The sequence below is a fragment of the Columba livia genome, chromosome 7 (assembly GCF_036013475.1).
Source record: "Columba livia isolate bColLiv1 breed racing homer chromosome 7, bColLiv1.pat.W.v2, whole genome shotgun sequence".
Classification (NCBI taxonomy): Eukaryota; Metazoa; Chordata; class Aves; order Columbiformes; family Columbidae; genus Columba; species Columba livia.
In genome coordinates, this window is record NC_088608.1 from 41040389 (window position 1) to 41061759 (window position 21371).

A 21371-nucleotide genomic window follows, 5' to 3' on the forward strand; every position below is an offset into this window, starting at 1 on the left:
CTGTGAGTCTGATTCTGGGATTCTATGATTTTCTTCTCTATGACCTTCAGGCTGTCAGAATACCTGGAACTGGGACATTCCAGTTGTTGACCAACAGACTCTGCATCTTGGATTCGGTGATGTCACTGCTGGGAGGTGGGCTTCTCAGTTACCTGAGGCTTTGGCAGATGTTTGTGGACACACACCGGCCCATTGGTGCACCCAGAGCCGCCTGGGGGACAGAGGTCCCAGGAAGTTGCTGGCTCCACAGGATCAAGGGGGGAAAGCCAGCCTGCCCCCGGCTTTCCTCTGGCCAGGAACGCCGTCCCCACCCCAGCCCATCCCCATCTCTGCGAGGAGAACAGCTGGGTGAGGGCCAGGGCGATGGGGCTGCCTCCAAACCCAGGTGGGTGCTCCTCAGGGTTTGACCCCCGTGTGTCCCGGGTGACAGAAGTGACCTAGGACCCCCCATTGCAGCTTGACCACAGGTTTGGGAGGAATGAAAAAGATCTGCTTTATTAAACCTGCTGGAGAAAGGGTACAAGGGGTGGCGGGGGAATGCAGAGCCAAATGCATGGTCTGGGCCATCCAAAACACAAGGGGTAGTGGGGGCATCCGAAGCACAAGGGGTGGTCTGGGCCATCAGAGGAGCCTGGTGCGGGTCCCCGAAGACCCCAGCAGGGGTGGACACCCCACGCACCTCGTTGCTCTCATCGGGGATGTGACTGTCAGGGGCAGGTGGGCCACCCGCTGTGCCAGGTACTGCAGCTTCTGCCCCAGGTACTGGAGCTTCTCCTCCACCCCCGGGACACGAGAGAATCATCCTGGAGACAGAGAGAACCACCTTGGTGGGCAAAATGAGCCACTTGGGCTGACGGTGGCTGCACCCAGGGTGCAGGATCTGGCCCGTGGCCTCAGAGGGGTTTCTGTACCAGGGACCACTGCGGGCTCAAGGCATGGAGAAACACAGCTCCATCCCTGCCCACACAAGAGCGGCTCTGGGGGGCTCCTGGCCTGCAGGAGAGCTGAGAACGCCTCAAGAAAACAAAGCGAGCAGGGAGGTCTCAGCTCCCTGTGGCTACGAGCAGCCTCAGGTTTTTGGGGAGATGGGCTGTTCCGTTACCCAGAGGCGGGAGCACTGCACCGCAGCCTTGGCCGCCTCCATCGTCTCGCTTATCCCGGCCTCGAGGTCCGTCTGGGACTCGGCGGCCTCCAGTTCGGTGGCTGAGGCGGGAGAAAAGTGGCAGAGAGGGATGCCCGGAGCTGCCCCTGCGTCCCCCCCTGCACCCCGCCAAGCACTCACCCACCAGTGGGTCCTGTATTTTATATCCTGTTTGCTAGAAGTAGAGATGGAAAAAACCCACGCATAAGGTTGACAAAAGGTCAACAGGAATGGCTTGCCTTTTGTTAGGTGAGTTTAAGCAGCTAAGGAATATATCAAAGGTTGACCCTTCATCACCTAAAATCTCCCCAGAAGTTCTAGAGTGTCTATTAAGAAGGTGGGTTGTGATTAATTCTATAGTGAGAGCAGGGGTTTAAAATATTTGTTACCAGCAATCTCGCCTCTGTAGGCCGAAGACTCTTTGTTGTTTTTTGTTTGCTTGTTCGTTTTACACTGTTAATGCACATGTGGTACAGTCAATGCAGCAGGTTCATTGTCTCCTCTCACGCTCTGCTATCTCCAGTGTTTTCTCACTTCATTACACTGTAAATTCACCTTGAGGTTAAAGTTGTTTGCTCGTCCCAACATACGTTAACAAGGGAAACAAGCCAGAGGCCTGGGAGAGCCAATTTTTTTCCCTTTGTCATAGCTCAGGAAATAAAAAAAGAAACAAAGAAGCATTTAGAGATAGATATAGAGATAGAGATAGAGATAGAGATAGATACATAGATATAGAGATCTATAGTTTGATGGATCCACAACCACATCAGAATTCTTTCCCAGGACAGTCAGGGTGAATGAGAGCTTCTGTAAACAGTGAGACTGCTGCCAGCAGATCGAGGGAGGTCATCGTTCCCCATCCTCAGCACTGCTGAATGAAGCCACTCCTGAAGCACTGCGGCTAGTTCTGGGCTACCCCGTACAAGAGAGACATGGACACAGTAGAGTTCACCAAACCGTCACAACGAAGATGAAGGGCCTGGAGCGTCTGTCCAACGGGGACGGGCTGGGAGAGCTGGGGCTGCTCAGCCTGGAGAAGAGAAGGCTCCCGGGGGATCTCATCAATGTGCATCAATACCTGCAGGGAAGGTGCCAAGGGGATGGAGCCAGGCTCTTTCCAGAGGCGCCCGGTGACAGGGGGACAAGATTTGGGGGTGCAAGGTTTGGGGGCAGTGTTTAGGGAAGGATTATATGGGGGTGCAGGGTTTAGGGCAGCAGGATCTTGGGGTGCAGGTGTTTCGGGTGGAGGGCTTGGTAGGGCAGGATTTGGGGGTGGAAAGTTTAGGGGTGCAGGGTTTGGGGTGCAGGATTTAGGGGTGAAGGGGTTTGGGGGTGCAGGGTTATGGGGTGCAGGGTTTGGGAATTCAGGGTTGGGGGTGCAGAGTTTTGGGAGGCAGGGTTTGGGGGTGCAGAGTTGTGGGGAGGAGGGTTTGGGGGTTCATGACGTGGGGATGGATGAATTGGGGGTGCAGGGTTTGGTGGGGAAGGGTTTGGGGGTGCCTGGCACAGGGTTGCAGGATGTGGGACTCAAGGGTTTGGAGGTGCAGGGGTTTGGGGGGCAGGATATAGGGGTGCTAGATTTGAGGGTGCAGGGTTGTGGAGTGCAGAGATTTAGGGGTGCAAGATCTGGGCTTGTACGGTTTTGGGGTGCAGGTCTTGGTGAAGGAGAATTTGGGGTGCAGAGGTTAGAGGTGACGGGTTTGTGGTTGCAGGTTTTAGGGGTACAGGGTTTGAGGGTTCAGGTCATGGGGGTGCAGGATTTGGGGGTGCAGGATTTCCAAGTTCAGGTTTGTGTATGCAGGGTTTGGGATGAGGGTTTGGGGGTGCAGGGTTCGCATGTTTAGCACCCGGGGGTGCAGAATTTAGGTGTACAGGTGTCTGGGGTGCCGGGTTTTGGGGTGCAGGGTTTGGGAATTCAAGGTTTGGGGTACCAGGATTTAGGGGTGCAGTGTTAGGGGGTGAATGTTTTGGGGGTGCAGGGTTTGGGGGTGTAGGATCAGGGGGTGAAGGATTTCAGGGTACAGGGCTTGCTGAGGCAGGATTTGGGAGTGCAGTGTTTTGGGGTGCAGGATTTGGAGGTACAGGATTTGGGGTTGCGGGATTCGTGATTGCAGAGTTTGGTATTACAGGTTTTGGGGGTTCATGGCTTGGGAGGAAGGATTTGGGGGTGCAGAATTTAGGGGTGCATGTTTCAGGTGTTCAGGACAGTGGAGGATTTTGGGGGGCAGTGTTTGGGGGTGCAGAGATAGTTGGGATTTGGAGTTGCAGGGATTTGGGGTGCAGGGTTTGGGGGTGCATTGGTTTTGGGGGTAAAGATTTGGGGGTGCAGGATCTGGGGGTGAAGGTTTTGGGTGGGGAATTTTGGGCTACAGGGTGTTGAGGAAGCACCTAGGGGTGCAATATTTGGGCTTTAAGTGTTTAGGGGTGCAGGATTTGAGGTGCAGGGTTTGGGGTGCAGGATTTGGGCGGGAATGCTTTTGGGTGCTGGGTTTTTGGAGGTGCAAGATTTGGAGGTGCAGGGTTGGAGGTGCTGGGTTCTTGGGTTCCGGGATTTGGGGTAAAAAGTTTTGGTAGGAAATGGTTTGGGGTGCAGGATCTTGGGGTGCAGGTTTCACACGTTAAGGAGCTGGGGCTGCAGAAGTTGGGGGTGCAGTGTTTTGGGGTGCAGGGTTATGGGGGTACAGGTTTTGGGAGGGAAGGATCTGGGGGTTCAGGCTGTAGGGATCAGAATTTGGGGGTGCAGGATCTAGGGGAGCAGGGTTTGGGTTACAGAACCTTGTTGTTCAGGGTTTAGAGGCAGGATTTGGGGGTGCAGGGTTTTGGGGAGAAGGATCTGGGGGTGCAGGGTTTGGGGGTGCCCTCTTTGGGGGAGCAGGATTTGGGGTTGCAGGGTTTGGATGTTCATGAAATGGGGATGAAGGATTTGAGGGTGCAGGGCTTTGATGTGCAGGATTTGGGGGGCAGGATATCTGGTGCAGGATTTTAGGGTGCAGGATTTGGGCATGAATGCTTTCGGGTTGCAGGGCTTTGGGTGAGGGATGACGTATTTAGGGAGACAGCGATTGGGGGTGCAGGATCTAGGGGCACAGACTTTGGGGGTGCAGGGTTTGGTGGGGCAGGAATTGGGGGTGCAGGCTGTTGGGGGGAAGGATTTGCTGGTGCAGGTTTTAGGGTAAAGGGTTTTGGGGTGCAGGGTTTCAGGGTGGAGGGTTTGGGGGTGCAGGGTGTTGGGGGCAGGATCTGTTGGTTCAAGATCTGGGGGTGCAAGATTTGGGGTTCAGGGTTTGGGAGGCAGGATCTGGGGATGCGGGATTTAGGGTGTAGGGTTGGGGGGTGAAGGGTTTGGGGAACAGAATTTTGAGGTGAAGGTTTTGGGGGACAGTATCTGGGGGTGCAGGATTTGGGCCTGAATGCTTTCGAGGTGCAGGGTTTGGGGGTGCAGGATTGGAGGGTGCAAGGTTTGGGTGTTCAAGATTTAGGGGAGCAGGATCTTGGGGTGCAGGGCTTTTGGGTGAAGGATTTGGGGTTCAGGGTTAGGGGGTGCAGGGTTTGTGGGTGCAGGGTTTGGGATTGCAGGATTTGGGGTAGCAAGACTGTGGGGTGCAGGGGTTTGGAGTGAAGGGATGTGGTAGGGCAGGATTTGGGGTGCAGGGTTTGGGAAGGAAGGAAGGAAGAATCTGGGGGTGCAGGATTCGGGGGTGCAGGGTTTAAGCTAGTAGGATCTTTGGGTCCAGGATTTGGGGTTGCAGGGTTCTGGGGTTACAGGTTTTGGCGTGAAGTGTTTTGGGGTGCAGGGTTTAGAGAAGGATGATATGGGGGGGCAGGGTCTAGGGTAGCAGGATCTGGGGGTGCAGAGTTGGGGGGTGCATTGTTTTTTGGGGGAGGATTTGCGATTTTAGGGTTTAAGGGTTTAGGATCTGGAGGTGCAGAGTTCTGGGGTGCAGGGTGTTGGGTGCAGGATCTGGGGGTGCAGGATTTATGGGTGCAGGGTGTTGGGGTTTAGGGTAGAAGGATCTTGGGGTGCAGGGCTGAAGGGTTTGGTATGGCTGGATTTGGGGGTGCAGGGCTCGGGAGTAAGGGGTGGGAGTGAGGCTTTGGGGCTGCGGGTTACGTGTTTTCAAGAATTCGGGGTGCGGGGTTTGGGGGTGCAGGGGTTTAGGGTGCAGGGTTTGAAGGGTGCAGGGTTCAGATGTTCAGGACCTGGGGGTTGGAGGATTTGGGGGTTGCAGGATTTGGGGGTGCAGGGTAGGGCAAGGAAGGCTCTGAGGGTGCAGAGTTTGAAGTTTCAGCACTTGGGGGTGCAGGATTAATGGGTGCAGGGTGTTTGGGGGAAGGATTTGGGGGTGCAGGGTTTTGAAGTGCAGGGTTTAAAGGGGTGGGATACGGGGTGAACAATTTGGAGTACACGTTTTCTGGGGGTGCAAGATTTGAGAGTTCAGGGATTTGGGGTGAGGGATTTTGGGGTGCCGGGTTTTGGAGGGAAGGATCTGGTTTTGAGGGTGCAGGTTTTTAAGGTGCAACTTGTGGGGTGCAGGATTTGGGGGCTAATCAAGTTATTTGGTATATAATCAAGTTTGAGGGGCCTTGATTTTGGGGTGTATGGTTTGGGGGGAGCAGGATTTCAGGTGCAGGATTTTAGGGTAAAGGATTTGGGGGTGCAGGGTTGGGGAGGATTTTGGGGTGCAGGATTTTAGGGTGAAGGTTTGGTAGGGCTGAGTTTGGGGGTTCAGGATTTGGGGGTGCAGGGTTGAGGGAAGCATGACATTGGGGTGAAGGGTTGGGTAGGACAGGATTTTGGGGTGCAGGGTTTAGGGAAGCATGACATTGGGGTGAAGGGTTGGGTAGGACAGGATTTTGGGGTGCAGGGTTTGGGAAGGGAGGGAGGGAGAGGGAAGGAATGTGGTGCTGGGGCGTTGCTCCCGCTTTCCAAGGAGAGGAAGAACAAGTGCACTCGATGGCAAAGGGCTGTCAGGACTCGATCAGCGTTCGTCGGGATGTGAGGGGGAGGAGGAGGTGAGGCCCACCTGGTGGAGAGCCAGCTGCAGGCTGAGGTGAGACGATGCGCTGGCCCAAATCTTAGTGAACTCTGGAAGAACAAGGGAAAGACCCGTCATGCTCTGCGGCAGCAGCCGGGAAGCCGGCAGTGCTTTGCCGTGCCCGCGGGGGCACGGGCTGTGCTCCACGCGGCTCTCGGAGGCTCAGGGCAGGCCCTGGTGTCTCCCCAGCAGGGGCCAGTTTGGCCAGGTCACAGCTCTGAACACACAGAGCCCACGCGGCCCACGAGCACCTTCAGCTCCTCTATTCAGACAGGAGCTCAGGGTGGGCAATGCCCAGCGCCAGGCAAGGGCAGCCCTTCGGGGTCAGGGGCTTCTGCAAAACGCCTCCTCTTCCTCCTCTCTGCTCTCCTCCTCTTCCTCCTCTTCCTCCTTCACCTTCTCCTCCTCCGTCTCTTCTCCTTCTGAGCTCTGGTCAGTTGTGGGGACGGACTAGAAGCTTCTCTCACCTGAGGGGTTTCACTGGCCAGGGGCCCTGTCCGCCAGCCCAGGGACACGGCTGTGACCGTAGTGCGCTGGTAAAATAAAGAATGCCGCTTCACAGGATCATTGACTCTGCTGTTATTTCTCCATTTCAGCGGGAGGGGGCACTGAGGACCCTGGGGGGGTGGGAAGGGGTGACAAGGCCCCAGGGCCTGTGGGGAGACACCCCCCACTGCCATCCACACACAAAGACCCTGACCCGGGGCCCCTGGGCTCATGATGTTCGAAGACAGTTTAGTCCGAGGGACTCAAAAAGACACTGAGAAGAACTGCCCGTTCACAGGAGACGCCATGAGATGAGCCATGATGGTTTCCTTGTCCAGTTCTGGGGCTCAAGAAGGCCCATAACAAACCCCCGGTTTCCCATCAAAGATGTATTTCAGTCACATCCTCCAGCTTCTCACGTGCAGAACCGTTGAGGGTGAAGAGGGAAACGAAGCCCCATCCAGCAGGAGGCCGGTGTTGCCAAGTGTTGAGCAGTGGTGCCTGCTCAGGGCCAGGACACACCTCAGCAGGCCATGCGGCCTCAGCCCCTTTGTGTGCTGGGGCCAGGACCCGGGGCTGAGGCCACGCTCGCCAAAATTGTCCCTCGGCCGATCCAGGGTGGGATCCTAATATCCTTATACCAAGGGACAGGCTGAATCGTTAATGCAGAAAACCAGCAGTGAGCTGGAAGAGAGCGACTGAGCAAGACTTGAGATCAGCCCCGCGCGTGGAGCAGCGGAACCCCATCCTTCACCTCCCGGCTGAAGCCTGCCTGGCCATCCCACCTCAGCCCCAGCCTGCCTTTCCTACCAGGGGCTGTCCAACAGAAGGCTCGGAGCCCCAGCCGAGCTTTGGCAGAGTGCGGCTACCCAACTGCCCCCCATGGCTCTCCTGTCCCCAGGCACGGCTCCTGCCTGGGCTGTCACTGTCCCCGTGGCACACGGTGGTTCCTGCACAGCTCTGGGTGCCCCTGACAGCGCTGGCCTGGGCGCCCCGCAGTGCCCTGGCTGGACGAGCCCCCGCATGTTCCCCTGCAGCTCGGCTCCCCTGGCTGCCCAGCCTCGTCCTCGTCCTCCCTCCTCCTCCTCCTCCTCCTCCTCTTCCTCCTCTTCCTCCTCCCCGCTCCTGTCAGGATGTGCAGCTGCGGCAGGCTCAGTGCCAGGGACACGGGGTGCAGGGGCACCAAGAGCGGGGCCGCAGCCGAGCCGGTCCAGCAGAGCCTTGGGGAGGGCTGCCCTTGGAGCAGGGCTGAAGCTCCAGCCCTCTTCCCTGCAGGCCTTTCCCTGCCCCACCAGCGCTCACCCACTGCCCAGCGCAGCTTCCACAGCCACCAAGGAAACACCCACAGTGTCAGACCCAGCGGTTTGCAGGTGGGGCTTTACTGATCAGGGGCAAGAGCTGGTGTTAGCAGCCTGGCTGGCCGGCGCTGGCGCTCGTCACGCCGCAGGAGGCTCTTGCTGGACGCCTCTCTCGGGAGCCTCAGCGCCCGAGACGGTCTCCTGGCACCGGCCGACGTGGAGCAGATGTGCTCTCCAGAGCTGCGGAGTTGAATACAAAGCTCGGTAGTCTTGTATGCACAGAGGTGCAGAGCAACAAGTCTGGCCAGCACACATGGCGTGGGATCTGCTTCTGTCTGGAGAGAGCAGGTCCAGGTCCCCGGGATGCAGTCCCGCCCTGCTGCTCTCCGTGCCCCCAGGGCTGTCAGGAAAACACCCTCTTTGCCCAGCTCTGGCCTGAAGCTGCCCACGCTCACTTTTTCAGAGGCGGGCACTCCAAAAGGCAAAGACTCCACTGGGAACGCTCTTTTCCCAGCTGCTTTTCACTGCCTGCGGTACCTGGGCCTCCCGTAGCTCTGGCTCTTTTTTCCAGGCCTTTGGCGGTGCCGCTGCTGCGCTTCTGCTCTATCTTGCTGCGCAAGGAGTCCCAGAGCTTGCGTCTTCCCTCCTCCGTGCACTCGCGGGGCTGCGCCTGCAGGGCCACGGCAATGCAGCAGCAGGCAGTGCTGGTGTCCCTGGCAGGGGCTGGGGGGATTCTAGCGCCCCCCCTCCCTCCTGCCCCTTCTTCTCAGCCTCTCCATCAGCCCTGCTTTGCTCACGGTCCTGACTGCAGAGCCTTTCTGCAGTGAGCCCTGAGCCAAGGGAGCGCGGGGCTGAAAGCAGCCCGGCTGCTTGCTATCCCAGACCAGCCTGGCAGCACCGCTGCACCGTTGCCATGACCAACACCACCACATCAAGCCTTTGGGACGTACCGGTCCTGCCCTCCTCTCCCCTGGCCTGGCAGGGGGTGCAGCCTGGGGTGCAGCTTCCCGCAGGCGTTGGCTGCTGCCTGCCTCTTTCCCCGACCGTTCCCACCGCAGCACTGCCAGCTCGCTGCAGACACACAGCGGGAGGAGGAGGTGTGAGCACAGCAGAGCGCGCTCCAGCCGGGCTCCCAGCTGGGCGCCAGCCGCGGCCGCAGAAGCGGCTCTGCCGAGAGGCCGGTGCCAGGAGAAGCGGCTCTCTCCCGCGGGGCTGCGGGCAGCAGGAGGAAGGGACTGCGGGAGAGGAAGCACTGCCCGTGTCCGGAGAGATTTACCACTGGAGCTTGTCCTGCAGATCCAGCTGCTCATCCCTCTCCCCTCTTCTCTTGCGGGCCACCTGCCCCAGGATGCAGGTCACCACCTCCCGCAGGGCCCGGTCTGTCCGTGGGGAAAGGCTCCTGCAACAGCAAGGACAAAGTCTCCCTGACCCTGCAGCTGGGACCGTCCTGCCTCTTCCCGCACCCACCCCACACCTACGTGGCCCCGTTCTGCCCCACAGCCCCCTGGAGGCAGAGGGGTTTCAAGCCCCTCTCTGGCCCCTGCCGTCGGGTCTCACCCAGCCCGTTCCCGTGGCTGCAGAAATCCCCGGGCGCCCTGTGCGGCCCCGTGGCTCAGGGCTTGGCTCCCTGTACCCACCACCACCGGCTCACCCCCCACCGCCCCAGGGCTCGGCTGCAGCGGGCTCGCTCGTACCGCTTAGGGGGGACGCTGTTGTCCTCAGGGACTGTGGGGGGCTCTTCTCCGGCATCTTCCCAGTTCTCCATAATCGTCCTGATCTCCAGCTCGTCACAGCTGGACTCGTCTGACTCCACGCTGCTCGGGGAGCTGTCTGAGGAGCACTCGGAGGAGCTGGATTCCTGCACAGGAGGGGACTCTCATACAACAGCCCCGCACCCGGACGGTGCTGCTTCCCAGCACGCAGACCCCAGAACACTTCTGGCTGGACCACACGGGACGGGGAGAACCGGGAGAAGGAGCTCAGCAGGCCCCTGGGGTGACCTCTGAGTGTCACCAGGGTTTCACTGCAACTCCCTGTCCCCGCTCTTGCTCAGGAAGGGCAGCATCACCCGCCCGGCTCTGCTGCAGCAACGCTGCTGTGACGGCTGGGCTGCTAGAGGTACTTTGCACTCTCAGCCGCCCCGCGGGAGAAAGTGCTCTTTGCCTGCAGGAATCCCAAGTACCTGGATCCTCTGCATCTCCTTTGGTTGTTCTCCCTTTCCTGTCACACTGGGTGTCTCCTTTTCTGCCTCGGCCTTTGCTTTCATTGCTCCGCCTGAGCGCTGTTTCCTTTTTTCCGCTGCCGCCGCCTCTTTTTTCTTCTTTTCCTCTTCTTCCAGGAATTTCCGGATATATGGTGGAAGCTGCTCCTCTTTCTTCTTCTTCTTCTTCTCCCGTTTCTTCTGGAGGTCAAACAAAATGCAACAGCAGGCAGCATTAGTCTGTCCTGCCACGGCTGAGCTGTTTTCCTCCCTTCCCTCCCTTCTCTTCTGCCTTGCTGTCCACGCTGCTTTGCTCCCAGGTTCCTGCAGGCTCCACCGAAGAGCCCGTCTGGAATGCCCAGGGAGATCAGCCACCAGCGGGCTACAAACCAGCCGGCAGCTGGCGAGCCCAGACAAGCCCTGCAGTCACCCGGCCGACAGAAACCGCCCCAAGTGAGGGCTCTGCGTGTGTTTCCAGGCTACTGGAAGTGACAAGTATATTCTCCAATGACAGTGACCCGCTTCTCCTCAAGTAAACACCAAAGCAACTGGTCAGTGGTCCCATGAACACCCAGTGAAGAATCTTGTGAGCACTGCCGTGCGTGGAGCAACGCTGCTCTACAGTACGACGCGCTCCTGCAGCGTCCCGTGTCGGGTACCTTTTCTCTCTTTTCTCTCCTCTCCATGGCTCTGGCAATGAAGTCCACTGTTCCGGGTCCGACCAGAGGCGGCAGCTTTCCTTTCTCCTCCTTTTCCTTCAAGCAGCTCCTCTGGACAGCTGGTAGCTGCCTGCAAAGACACAACAGGGTGTGCTGCAGGAGTGCAGGAGGAGCAGGTTCTGCACCTTGTGCTTCCAAGTGGCACAGCTGCTGCTGCTGCAGAACGCGCTCTACTCGCCTCCTCGTCATCAAGTGCCCAGACACGGAGAAGACCCCAAGCTGCCAGATGTGCCCAACGGCCCCCCTACAACTCAGGATGCCCGGGTCTCGGCCCTCTCTTGCTGGAGCACCCAGAGGAACGGGGTCCTGTGCCCGGAGATAGCGCTACGCCCTCCGGGTCAGCGCACTGCAGTCTGCTCCTGGGTCCGAAACACAGAGCGCTCACGGGCTGTGCGGGCAGGTTGGGCGCTGGGGACGCAGTGTCAAAGGGAGGAGGACATGGCCCCACGAGAAAAGCCGTCCTGCCCCCCAGCTCTCCTTAAGACAGGCGTCAGCGTAGAAGAGGCTCCTGGTCACTCAGGGCAATCCTCTGCAGTAACCAACCGCAGAACACTGTTCTCAGCAAACAGAAAGGTCGGGCTCATTTCAGTCTGAAGGGAAAGCCACAATGGCCTGCTGCTCCCGGAATGAGCATTTGCGGTTGGGGACTCAACAGATCTGCACATCGGGAGCAGAGAAAGAAATAGTGCTGCCTGCGGGGTCTGCCAAGAAGCTACGAGACACTTGCCATGCCCGAGAAACCATCAGTTAGTGGGACACGGGGTGAGTGCACTTGGAGTGTGTCCGGGAGAAACATCTCGCTCCCACAGAGACCGGAGCAGGGGTCACCCTCCCCCATTGATGCAAGTGTCTCACCTGGCGCGAGGCTCACTCCCCTCAGCTTTCTGACCCTGCTCCGGCTTCACAGGCAGTGCAGGTAACCGATTTGGAGAAAGCCTTGCTCGACGAAGGAGGCGCTTCTCGGCAACATCCTCTAGAAACGGGAAAGGAGACGATTCTTCAGAACAGCATCTCGGTGTTGTTCTGGGAACCGGGTGCCAGTTGTGTGCCAGTTCCAAGGAGAGTGACGTGCGGGTCTGCTCAGGGCTGTGCTAACACTGGGGAAGGTGGTCCTTTTCATCCCTTGGGAGGAAAGCCATGTTTCCTGGCAGGTCTTGGGCATGTTCTGACACTGGCTTTTTGTCCAGCTCCTCGTGCCTACAGTGCACCGTTATTCCCGGGGGAAAGCTGTCTGGGTGGCTTTCTCTCCTCCTTGTGCTGAAACGGGGGTTTCCCTGGCACAGCCGCTGGTCTCCAGGGGTCATTCTGGGGAGGGGAATCATTTTGCTCAAGGGAACCCAGCTCTGGGACTGCTGCACTGGTCTCGTGCACACACATTTGCTGCTGGAGCGGGTTCACTCCACAGGCATTGCTTCTGAGACATCTGAGCACATGATGGAGAGAAGCAGGCTTAGAGCTTGGCACTGTTTGCAGCACAAGCAGGGAGCGGAGGCCACTGGGAAGGTGTCCTCCAGCAGTCCCAGCAGCCCTTTGTGCTGCAGGGCTGTCCTGAGACCTTGTCCCACGATGGGGCGCCAGAGCTTTACCATGATGGGTCCAGAGAGGCGCAGGAGGAGCCTCTCCCTCTTCCAGGCCCCCTGGGGTAACCTCAGTTCTGATCCCCTCCAGACGCCGCGGAAGGAAACCCTGCAGCCCCCGCCAGCAACCCGCTGGTCCCCGACCTTTCTTTCCACTGCCATCACCTCTTCTCGGCACACGTCCCGGCAGGTCTATCAGCACTGGCATTTTAGGCACGGTCTCAAGTTGGTACCTGAAGAGCAAGAAGGCACCAGGCTGAAGGAAGGACACCGCGTTGTTTCCCAAGGCGGCCCAACCCGCAGGGCTGGAGCAGAAACTCCAGTTCCCGAGGGGCAGGTGAGGCCCCGTCAGCCTGTGCCCGTGTTTGTCTGTCCTGCCCATGAGAATGGTCGTCCTGCCACAAAACCCCCTTGCTGCTTCTGGGGAAATGATTCCGCTCACAGTGCACATGGAGAGCAGACTATTATGTAGTGCTGGGATTTTCCAGCACCCTTTGAATTCTAACCCTGCCCTCCAAGTTCCTTGCAGAGCCTCGCAGATTGATGCCTCTGTAGCTAAGAGCAGTCTCTCACAAACAGGAGAGAAAAGGAGCAGGAGAACCCTGGTGGAAAACGTTGGCTAAACGTGTCTCTAGGTCCGCAGCAGGACACACGCACAGGCTGTGTCACTGTCCCACGCTCCTCCACGTGAAGTCAAACTGAACAAGAGCAACACAGAGTTCTGGGCCAACAAGGCTTCTGAGACGCTCGGTCCTCAGTGCCGTCACGAGTACAGTTCCCAGCGCCGGGCAGGGCTGCCCTCCCAAGCAGGAGCTGAGAAGCCGCTTGGTTGCTCAGCCAAGGGCTTGCAGGAGCAAACATACCACGGCAGGACCATAACCCGTCCAGAAGAGGTCTGGGAAGCAGCGGTGTCATGGCGCGAGATGACCGAGTCCCTCATCTCCGGCATCTGCAACGAGGACAGAGACGGATGGCGGGAGGAGCGGACGCTGGGAAGGGCCGGCTGCTCGCTCCGCCTCAGCCCAGCGCCAGCAAAGAGCCAGAGCAGCCCAAGGGCTCTGGGCTCAGCAAGCCTTGCTCTGCCTGTGCCTCTGCTCCCGGCCCCCAGAGTGGGGCACGCAGCGCTCCCCACCCTCAACGCCGGCCTTTTGTCACAAAGTGCAGCTCCCCTGGGGGTGGCTCTTGCGAAGCCGGGCCATTGCACGCCAGGGAAGTGCTCTGCAGGGAGCCTGCTGTGCTCTAGAGCTGGAGGAGCCCAGGGGGCTGAGCAAGGCACGGCCGGCCAGGGGAAAGCAGCCCCCAGAAAGCATTTCAGAAGCAGCAGGAGTGGCGCTGGGAAAGTGAAAATCCTACCTCGAGAAGAGCTTGCAGCATCTTGCCACTGCCATTCAGCCTTTCCAGAAAGTCTAAGTAAAATCTCATTTTTATGTCTTTTCCCTGGACGATCAGCATGCCCACGTCCCTCCAGATGATGGCAACGTTCTCCCTGTTCTCTAGGCAGGCATGGAAAAGGTGCGTGGTCCTTTTCATGTAAAGCTGCACGGTGCCCTCAGAGACAGCGTTCTCTGAGGCTATCTGAGCAAACGGCAGTTGCTCAACATCTTGACGGCCTGAAAGACAAGAGAAGAGGAACACGGGAACTTGCAGACCTGCTGGGCAGGCTGCAGTCAAAGCTCTGCAGCTTCCAGGCCCTCGGCAACACTTTGGTCCTGGGCTGTCTGGCCGGGCCAGCGCCTCTGAGGAGACGCTCGGCTTGTCCCTTCCTCTTAAAGTGGACAGTGAGGTGCGGAGCAGAGCGCTGTGGCTCCTCTGATACAGAAAGGGAAACAAAGAGCCTGAGGCACTTGGCGGGAAGAAGAGCCGTGACTGCGGGACAAGTGGGGGAGATGGGCGCCAGGTCCCAGGGCAAGCTGGAGGCTGCCAGCCCATTGCAGCCCACACGCAGTGCTGTCTGTCGTTAGAGAGAAACGCACCCCAAACACAGACCAAGCTCTTGGTGCTGCCCGGGGTCCCACAACAGCTGCCCCAAAGGCAGGAGTGACTAGAAGGCGCAGGTGTTGCTGTCACTGGGTTTTGGAAGGAACCATCTTTCCCCCCTGGGTTTCCCCTGCTTTTCCCCTTGCAAGGAGGCTGAGGGAGCTGGGCTCAAGGGCCAGCGCCGCTTTCGCTCTGCTTACCAGGAATGTCTATGCAGCCGCAGCGGAGCTCATGGTCCTGCGCAACAGCCTGTTCAAGTTGAAACACGGGTCTCTCCACCATCACCAGATCCTGCTCACTGAGGGCTACTCGCTTTGTGACAACCGCAAAAGTCCCGATTCCGGGAATGCGGACAGCCTGAAACAGAGGAGATGGCGGAAGGGAAGAAGTCTTGGAGGGACAGGCGGGTGACTTGTCAGAGGTGCTGATGGTGCTCAGTGCCCTGCCCTGGCCTGAGGTACAAAGGAGCAAGATGGGCTCTTTGGAAACCTGGGCAGAAGACAAACAGGGCCTGCGCTTTTCCCTCTCTCCCCGCTTCAGCCAGGAAGAACCAAATAGGCGAGGGAAAGCTGACAAACATCCTCTGGCTCAATCACATGGAAGGCAGGGGGTTCCCACACTTGGAATAAGTCCAGATGTGTCCCAGGCTTCCAGGCTTTCCCATGCAACTCTGACGGGGGGACCTTCTTGTACATCTGAATGGACAGAGGAGGTGTCCATCGCACTGTGTGCATTGCAGTGTCTGCTGGGGCGTTGCTCCCGCCTTCCAAGGAGAGGAAGAACAAGTGCACTCGATGGCAAAGGGCTGTCAGGACTCGATCAGCGTTCGTCGGGATGTGAGGGGGAGGAGGAGGTGAGGCCCACCTGGTGGAGAGCCAGCTGCAGGCTGAGGTGAGACGATGCGCTGGCCCAAATCTTAGCGAACTCTGGAAGAACAAGGGAAAGACCCGTCATGCTCTGCGGCAGCAGCCGGGAAGCCGGCAGTGCTTTGCCGTGCCCGCGGGGGCACGGGCTGTGCTCCACGCGGCTCTCGGAGGCTCAGGGCAGGCCCTGGTGTCTCCCCAGCAGGGGCCAGTTTGGCCGGGTCACAGCTCTGAACACACAGAGCCCACGCGGCCCACGAGCACCTTCAGCTCCTCTATTCAGACAGGAGCTCAGGGTGGGCAATGCCCAGCGCCAGGCAAGGGCAGCCCTTCGGGGTCAGGGGCTTCTGCCTGGGCTGCCCCAGGAAGGCAGGGACCACGTCAGGAAGGGAACCGGGAGCCCTGGCTGCCGCGTCAGCCCCTCAGCCCTTCGGGATGGTCAATAGGTCCCTCCTCGCAGTCACCACTCCTGAGCAGCCACCCCAACAGTCCTCGGGTTTCCATGCCTGATGTCAGAGATGTCCTTGACCCGGCCACGCTTGTGAAATTGGGCCTGAAGGCCTTACCATAACGCTCCAGCTTCTGGATGGTTGGAGCCAGGTGAGGCTGCAAGAAGAGGCGTCCTGCCATCTTAGTTCCACTCCTGCTTCAGGTCAACAACTGCAGAGAGTGGCTGGACGATGGCTTTCCTGCTTCCCGCAAAACGCCTCCTCTTCCTCCTCTCCGCTCTCCTCCTCCTCCTTGTCCTCCTTGTCCTCCTTCTCCTCCTTCTTCTCCTCCTTCTCCTCCTCCACCTTCACCCTCCTTGGTGCTGTCGTGCTCCCTCTCTCCACCTTCTCCTCCTCACTGCAGAGCAGCTACTCCAGAGCAGAGCGGTGGCGAGAGCAGCTCCCAGCGCCTGGAGTCGACTCGGCCTCACCGGGGTGAGTGGGGCAGATGCTGGTCACGAGAGGGAAAGGGGGGCTGTCACCACTGTGACGTGCGGCTGTCCCACTGTGACCCCAGACCGTGTCACACAGGGGCTGCACACACCTGCCCCCCAGGCCCTGCCAGGGGCTCTGCAGTGGGCAGGGGCTGCAGGGAGCTGCCCCCACCCCACTGTCTCCTGAGCGGGAGGGGTTTCCCCAGGCTGGGGCTCACCCCTGCCATGTCCCCACATGGGGACACCGGGCTGCAAGCGCCGATGGGCTTCCTTCCACCCTTCCCTGCTTCCCGGCTCCAGGCCGCCCGTCTGGTCCCACGGGCCGTCCAAGGGTTCAGGGTCGATAACTCTTGTGGGAATGGCAGGATGTGCGGTTCCAGCTAAAGGGCCTTGGCCAGATTGGACGGAAGTGTTTTTTATGAGTGCACGACGTGACGGCCCAGGCCAGTGAGAACGGTGTCTGGGGTCAGAAAACCACCCCATATGTATGATGTGTGAATGTTGGGCCTGGGTGTGCAAATGAGTGGGTCAGAACGTCGCCCACAAGATATGCACGGGAACATGACTGGAAACAGTCACAGTATGAGTGTGGTGTGTTTAGAATAACAATTATTGAACAAAACCATTTCCTCTGTCCTCTCAGTCCAAGCCCACACCTGTAAATCTATCACCTGAGAACTGTTAATAAAAGAGAGCTCAGCTCTGCCTGGCTCTGCTCTTGCTGCTGACAAGAACTCTGTGCCTGTGCGCCTCTGCCTGCGTCTGTATGAATCATTCCTCATCGCCACAACGCTGACAATCCTTTTCTCAGAACACTCCGGGTCCCCAGCCCCCTCCTGTCTCGTCCTCCCTTTACAATGATTCAGTCCCCACTTCTCCCCGGCTGCACAAACACTTGGTTTGCAGTCACCAAGCTGGGGACCGTCCCTGGGGCTGCACAGACAGTGGCTCGGCCTTTCTGCCTTGTGGACCTGGGTGCCTCTCTGCTTGAACCACACATTTTCTTCCTCCAGCGTCTCCATTTTGGTACAACTGCTGTTGCCAGGGTCTGCCCAGACTTCTCTGTCCCGATCGTTGGAACCCACACCCAAAAATCAACTTTCCACGCTTGGCCAGGCCAGGGGGGGCAGGGGCTCCCCTGCTTGTGCCCGAGCAACCTCAATCCCTTGTTCCCATGCACGCATCTGCTCTCGTTCTCCTTGCAATCGTACCTTTGCACTCTCTATCTCCAATTGTCTCTCAGAAGTACCCTTTTCCAGCTGCTGACAGAACTTAGGCAGCCCCACGCTTGTTCTAAGCGGAGGCACAGGACGGTGCACAGGGTGACACGCAGAACACAGCACAGAACTGCAGACGGGACAGCGCAGGCTGCTGCCATCACGCCAGGACCCAGCCGCTCCTATTCCACCCACTTTGTGCGGGGAGGGGAAGGATTACAGCTCTGCCTCCATCCGAGTTTCTCCAATACCCCAATTTAGATGCCGTGGAAGCACCCCAAAAGTCAGTTTAGGCAGGTGAGGAGCTCCAGACTTCACTATATCCAGAGCTATTTAGCAGAGAACAAACTAGAAATGGGGTTTATCCAAAACTATTCAGCACTCCCACAACATCGTAAAACACAGATTTGGACACCGGTTAGGAGTTCCGTTTCCAATTCAGATGCAAGGGAACCGAAAACTCTGGGGTGCTGATTGAAAATGTGCATCTTCCCACTCACAAAAAGTGAGGGCTCTCAAGGGTACGCAGAGGATCCCTCAGCAATAAGGCCGGGGGTGCCTCAGTCCCTAATGATATTTCTTTGTGCAACACCCTGGATCTCACAAGGAGGCTCTTCCACAGCAGAACCATTGCAGCAAGGCAGACCAACGCAACAGGGGGCTCTGGTGGGCTCCATTTGTGCCCTGGTTGGATCTGAGCTCTGGTCAGTTGTGCTAGAAGCTTCTCTCAGCCGAGGTGTTTCACTGGCCAGGGCCCTGTCTGCCAGCCAAGGGGCATGAGCAGAGTGGGCTGTTGTTGGGGTCAGTCCCTGTCCCACGGGACAGATGTTCAGCAGGCTCCTGACCGCTTCCTGGGCACGGGTCGGTCACCAGGAGAAGCACCAAGGCCAGGCCATGCCAGGCTGCTGTCGCGTGGGTACGCTCCACGTTTGCATAGAAGCACCTGTTGTGAAAGCACCCCAAAAATCCTTTCCATTGTTTGCTATAGGATCCTTGTCTATTGGTGGTCTCTTGGGGGAAAATGCTTTGATTTGGGGGCTCCCATAGCTCCCACAGCAATTATTGACAATGAGTAGAGCTTGTTTAGCTGTGTGTCCCAATTGGGTCACAAGATACCAGTGTGCTTTTTAATCACACCATTAGTCCGCTCAGTGATCCTGTTGGCTTGGGGGCAACATGGTGCATGGAAAACCCACTTGATACCTTCCCCTTGAGCCCAGTCTTGCAGCACTGCAGCCGTAAAGTGTGTTCTGTTGTCACTGTGAATATTCTCAGGGGTGGTGCAACAGTGAACCGCTCGTGCAACACTTGAGCTGTTTGGTAAAACAATGAGGGCCTGGCCAGCCCCTGTGGTCCCTTTTGGAACAGACCGCAATAGGAAGGACGCCCTGTGAACCCCCATTCCACCCCTGACAGATCCGGTGGCTGCAGCGGGCCCAGCTTCTGGCACATTTCAAGCTCACCTTTCAGAATGTTAAGGGGCTCTTAAGCTGCCAGGTCCAATCCCATCTCCTGCTTTTCCAAAGCAGGTCGTATAGAGGGCGGGAAACCACCAAAACCTCTGGTGTGTGTTTTCTCCAGCACCCCAGTGTGCATCTTCCACTGAGTTTGCCCTTTTAGGATTTGGGACCCTTTCAGAAATGGAGATTGCCCTCTTGATGGGGTTGTTTTGATCTGTTTTTTGCCCATGATCAAGAGCCGCTCCTCATTGCGCTGGTGCTGGCTGACCACCATCTCTGGCCCTCCATGCACATCTTCTGGGCCACTTCTCCTGCCTGGTGCCCTCCTCCCCCTCCCAGCTTTCAGAACAGTGGGAAGGTCCCTTCTGTGGCAGTTGCACAGAAGTTTTGCCATTTGAGTGTTTTGATCTGTGGGGAATGTTATCCCCAGGCAAGGGTGTCTCGAGCTCGGTTTTTAGCAGGATGGAAACTTCTCCCTTGCAGCACAGTAGGAAACACCACTTTCTGCTTTAAGCTTGGAGCCAGATGAGAAAATGCAAGGCTGGTATCCTAACCAAGTGTTTCTATCCCAAACGACTGTTTATGGTGCTAATGACATTTACCAATTCTTCTGTAGTCTCAGGCTGATCTTTAATCATTCCTGTGATGACACTGTGCTGGCCACAGATGTGATGAGATGGTCTCTTCACATTTCTACAGTTTCTAGCATCTTACAGTTCACATCCTTTCCTACATTCTGGAAATCTCTTTCAGCAAAGAAGGTCTAAGAGAGAAAGCTTGGAAAGTGGTTCACAAATGCCCGGTTTAAGCATGCGGATCTCACTGAGATCTAAAGGAAAGGTGGCTGATTTGAACAGCATCTAAGCGGCTTCTTATTTGTGTCTTTAGAGATTTCCAGAGATTTCTAAGCTGAGCAGCAGAGGGGACAAACACCATTTGATGATGTCTGCAGTCACAGACAACAGCCGCAGAATGGTTGAGGGTGGGAGGGACCTCTGGAGGTTGTCTGGTCCAGCCCCTGCTCAGTCAGGGACTCCCGGAGCTGGGTGCCCAGGACCATGTCCTTTTGAGTATCTCCAAAGGTGATGACTCCACAACCTCCCTGGGCAACCTCTGCCAGGGCTCGGTCACCCAGGCAGTAACAAACTGTGTCCTGATGCTCTGAGGGAACCTCCTGTGTTTCAGTTCGTGCCCATTGCCTCTGGTCTTGTCACTGGACACCTCTGGAAAGAGCCTGGCTCCATCCTCTTGGCACCTTCCCTGCAGGTATTGATGCACATTGATGAGATCCCCCGGGAGCCTTCTCTTCTCCAGGCTGAGCAGCCCCAGCTCTCCCAGCCCGTCCCCGTTGGACAGACGCTCCAGGCCCTTCATCTTCGTTGTGACGGTTTGGTGAACTCTACTGTGTCCATGTCTCTCTTGTACGGGGTAGCCCAGAACTAGCCGCAGTGCTTCAGGAGTGGCTTCATTCAGCAGTGCTGAGGATGGGGAACGATGACCTCCCTCGATCTGCTGGCAGCAGTCTCACTGTTTACAGAAGCTCTCATTCACCCTGACTGTCCTGGGAAAGAATTCTGATGTGGTTGTGGCTCCATCAAATTATAGATCTCTGTATCTATGTATATTTCTATATCTATGTATATATCTATGTATATATCTCTATCTCTATATATCTATATCTATATCTAAATGCAGAATGGGTGCCCCCGGGGTGGGGGGAAGGCTGGTTTGCCAGTCATCACCCCCCCAATCCACAGGCTTTCTACCTGGGGGGCGCTCAGCACAGCAGACGAGCTGGGGCTGCAGGTGGTCCCAGCACCCCCACCCCGGACAGCAAAGGGGGACCATGGCAGCAGCAGGTCCCACTGCTCATCCAGCACCCATCAGGGAAAAATAAAACACCAAAGTGGGGTGGGTAAAGCAGGAAACCCCCGAAGTGGGCACAGAGAACAGGGCTGAGCACAACACACCCCAGCTCTGGGGCTGCTGGGCCTAAATTGGTGTCCAGGAGCAGGGGGTGCAGGTGAGGATGCTCAGGGTGATGAAGGCATCAGGGTGGGTATGCCCGTGGGAGGGGGTGGTGGGGGCTCCAAGGTGCTTGGGTATGTGTGTGTGTCCCCAGCCCTGCAGGGGACAGGGGGACAAGTACAGCCCAGTGAGACACACGCAGTGGCTGCTGCTGGGTGTCATGGTGTGGGGACCCAGGATCACCCCAACACGCTGCCCTGGGCTGGGGCCAGGCGGGTGCTCCCCCAAACTGCCAGCACCCACTCCTGGGCACCCCCCCACTGGCTGCCACCCCTGGGCAGGCACAGTGGTGCTGGGCTGTACTGGGACCTACTGGTTCACAGCAGGATTTGGGGGGGGGCCCAGGAAGAGTAGTCGGGCACCCCACCCTGTGCTGAGCTGGATCCATCCACCAGCACCATGTGGAGGACATTGGGGTGCAGGGGGGTTGGGAGGGGGTATGCAGGG

General features: G+C 57.9%; 1 protein-coding gene across 2 annotated transcripts; it reads right to left on the reverse strand.

Moving 5' to 3' along the window:
• Positions 1–7799: 7799 nt before the first annotated feature.
• On the reverse strand, positions 7800–16714 carry LOC135579902 (coiled-coil domain-containing protein 81-like). 2 transcript variants are annotated; one of them, XM_065069577.1, is made up of 14 exons: positions 15864–16714; positions 15299–15360; positions 14635–14791; positions 13811–14067; positions 13321–13406; positions 12623–12690; positions 11736–11853; positions 10821–10950; positions 10144–10362; positions 9656–9819; positions 9238–9360; positions 8912–9032; positions 8499–8631; positions 7800–8201 (listed from the first exon to the last, which is right to left on the reverse strand). In XM_065069577.1, exons 1-14 carry the CDS (start codon positions 15925–15927, stop codon positions 8143–8145), a joined length of 1761 nt encoding a protein of 586 aa, XP_064925649.1. In that variant the 5' UTR covers positions 15928–16714; the 3' UTR covers positions 7800–8142. The 2 variants fall into 2 exon arrangements, with proteins under 2 accessions (XP_064925649.1, XP_064925648.1); XM_065069576.1 differs by having other exon boundaries at positions 7800–8631.
• Positions 16715–21371: the final 4657 nt, after the last annotated feature.

Excerpts from the sequence above, each read along its gene's own strand:
- LOC135579902 (XM_065069576.1), bottom strand. The coding sequence starts at position 15,927 with ATGGCAGGACGCCTCTTCTTGCAGCCTCACCTGGCTCCAACCATCCAG. Across the intron at positions 14,068-14,634 it reads CGGCTGCATAGACATTCCTG|GCCGTCAAGATGTTGAGCAA; the intron begins GTAAGCAGAGCG and ends CTTGTCTTTCAG. Across the intron at positions 8,632-8,911 it reads GGGAGAGGAGGGCAGGACCG|GCGCAGCCCCGCGAGTGCAC; the intron begins GTACGTCCCAAA and ends GTGGCCCTGCAG.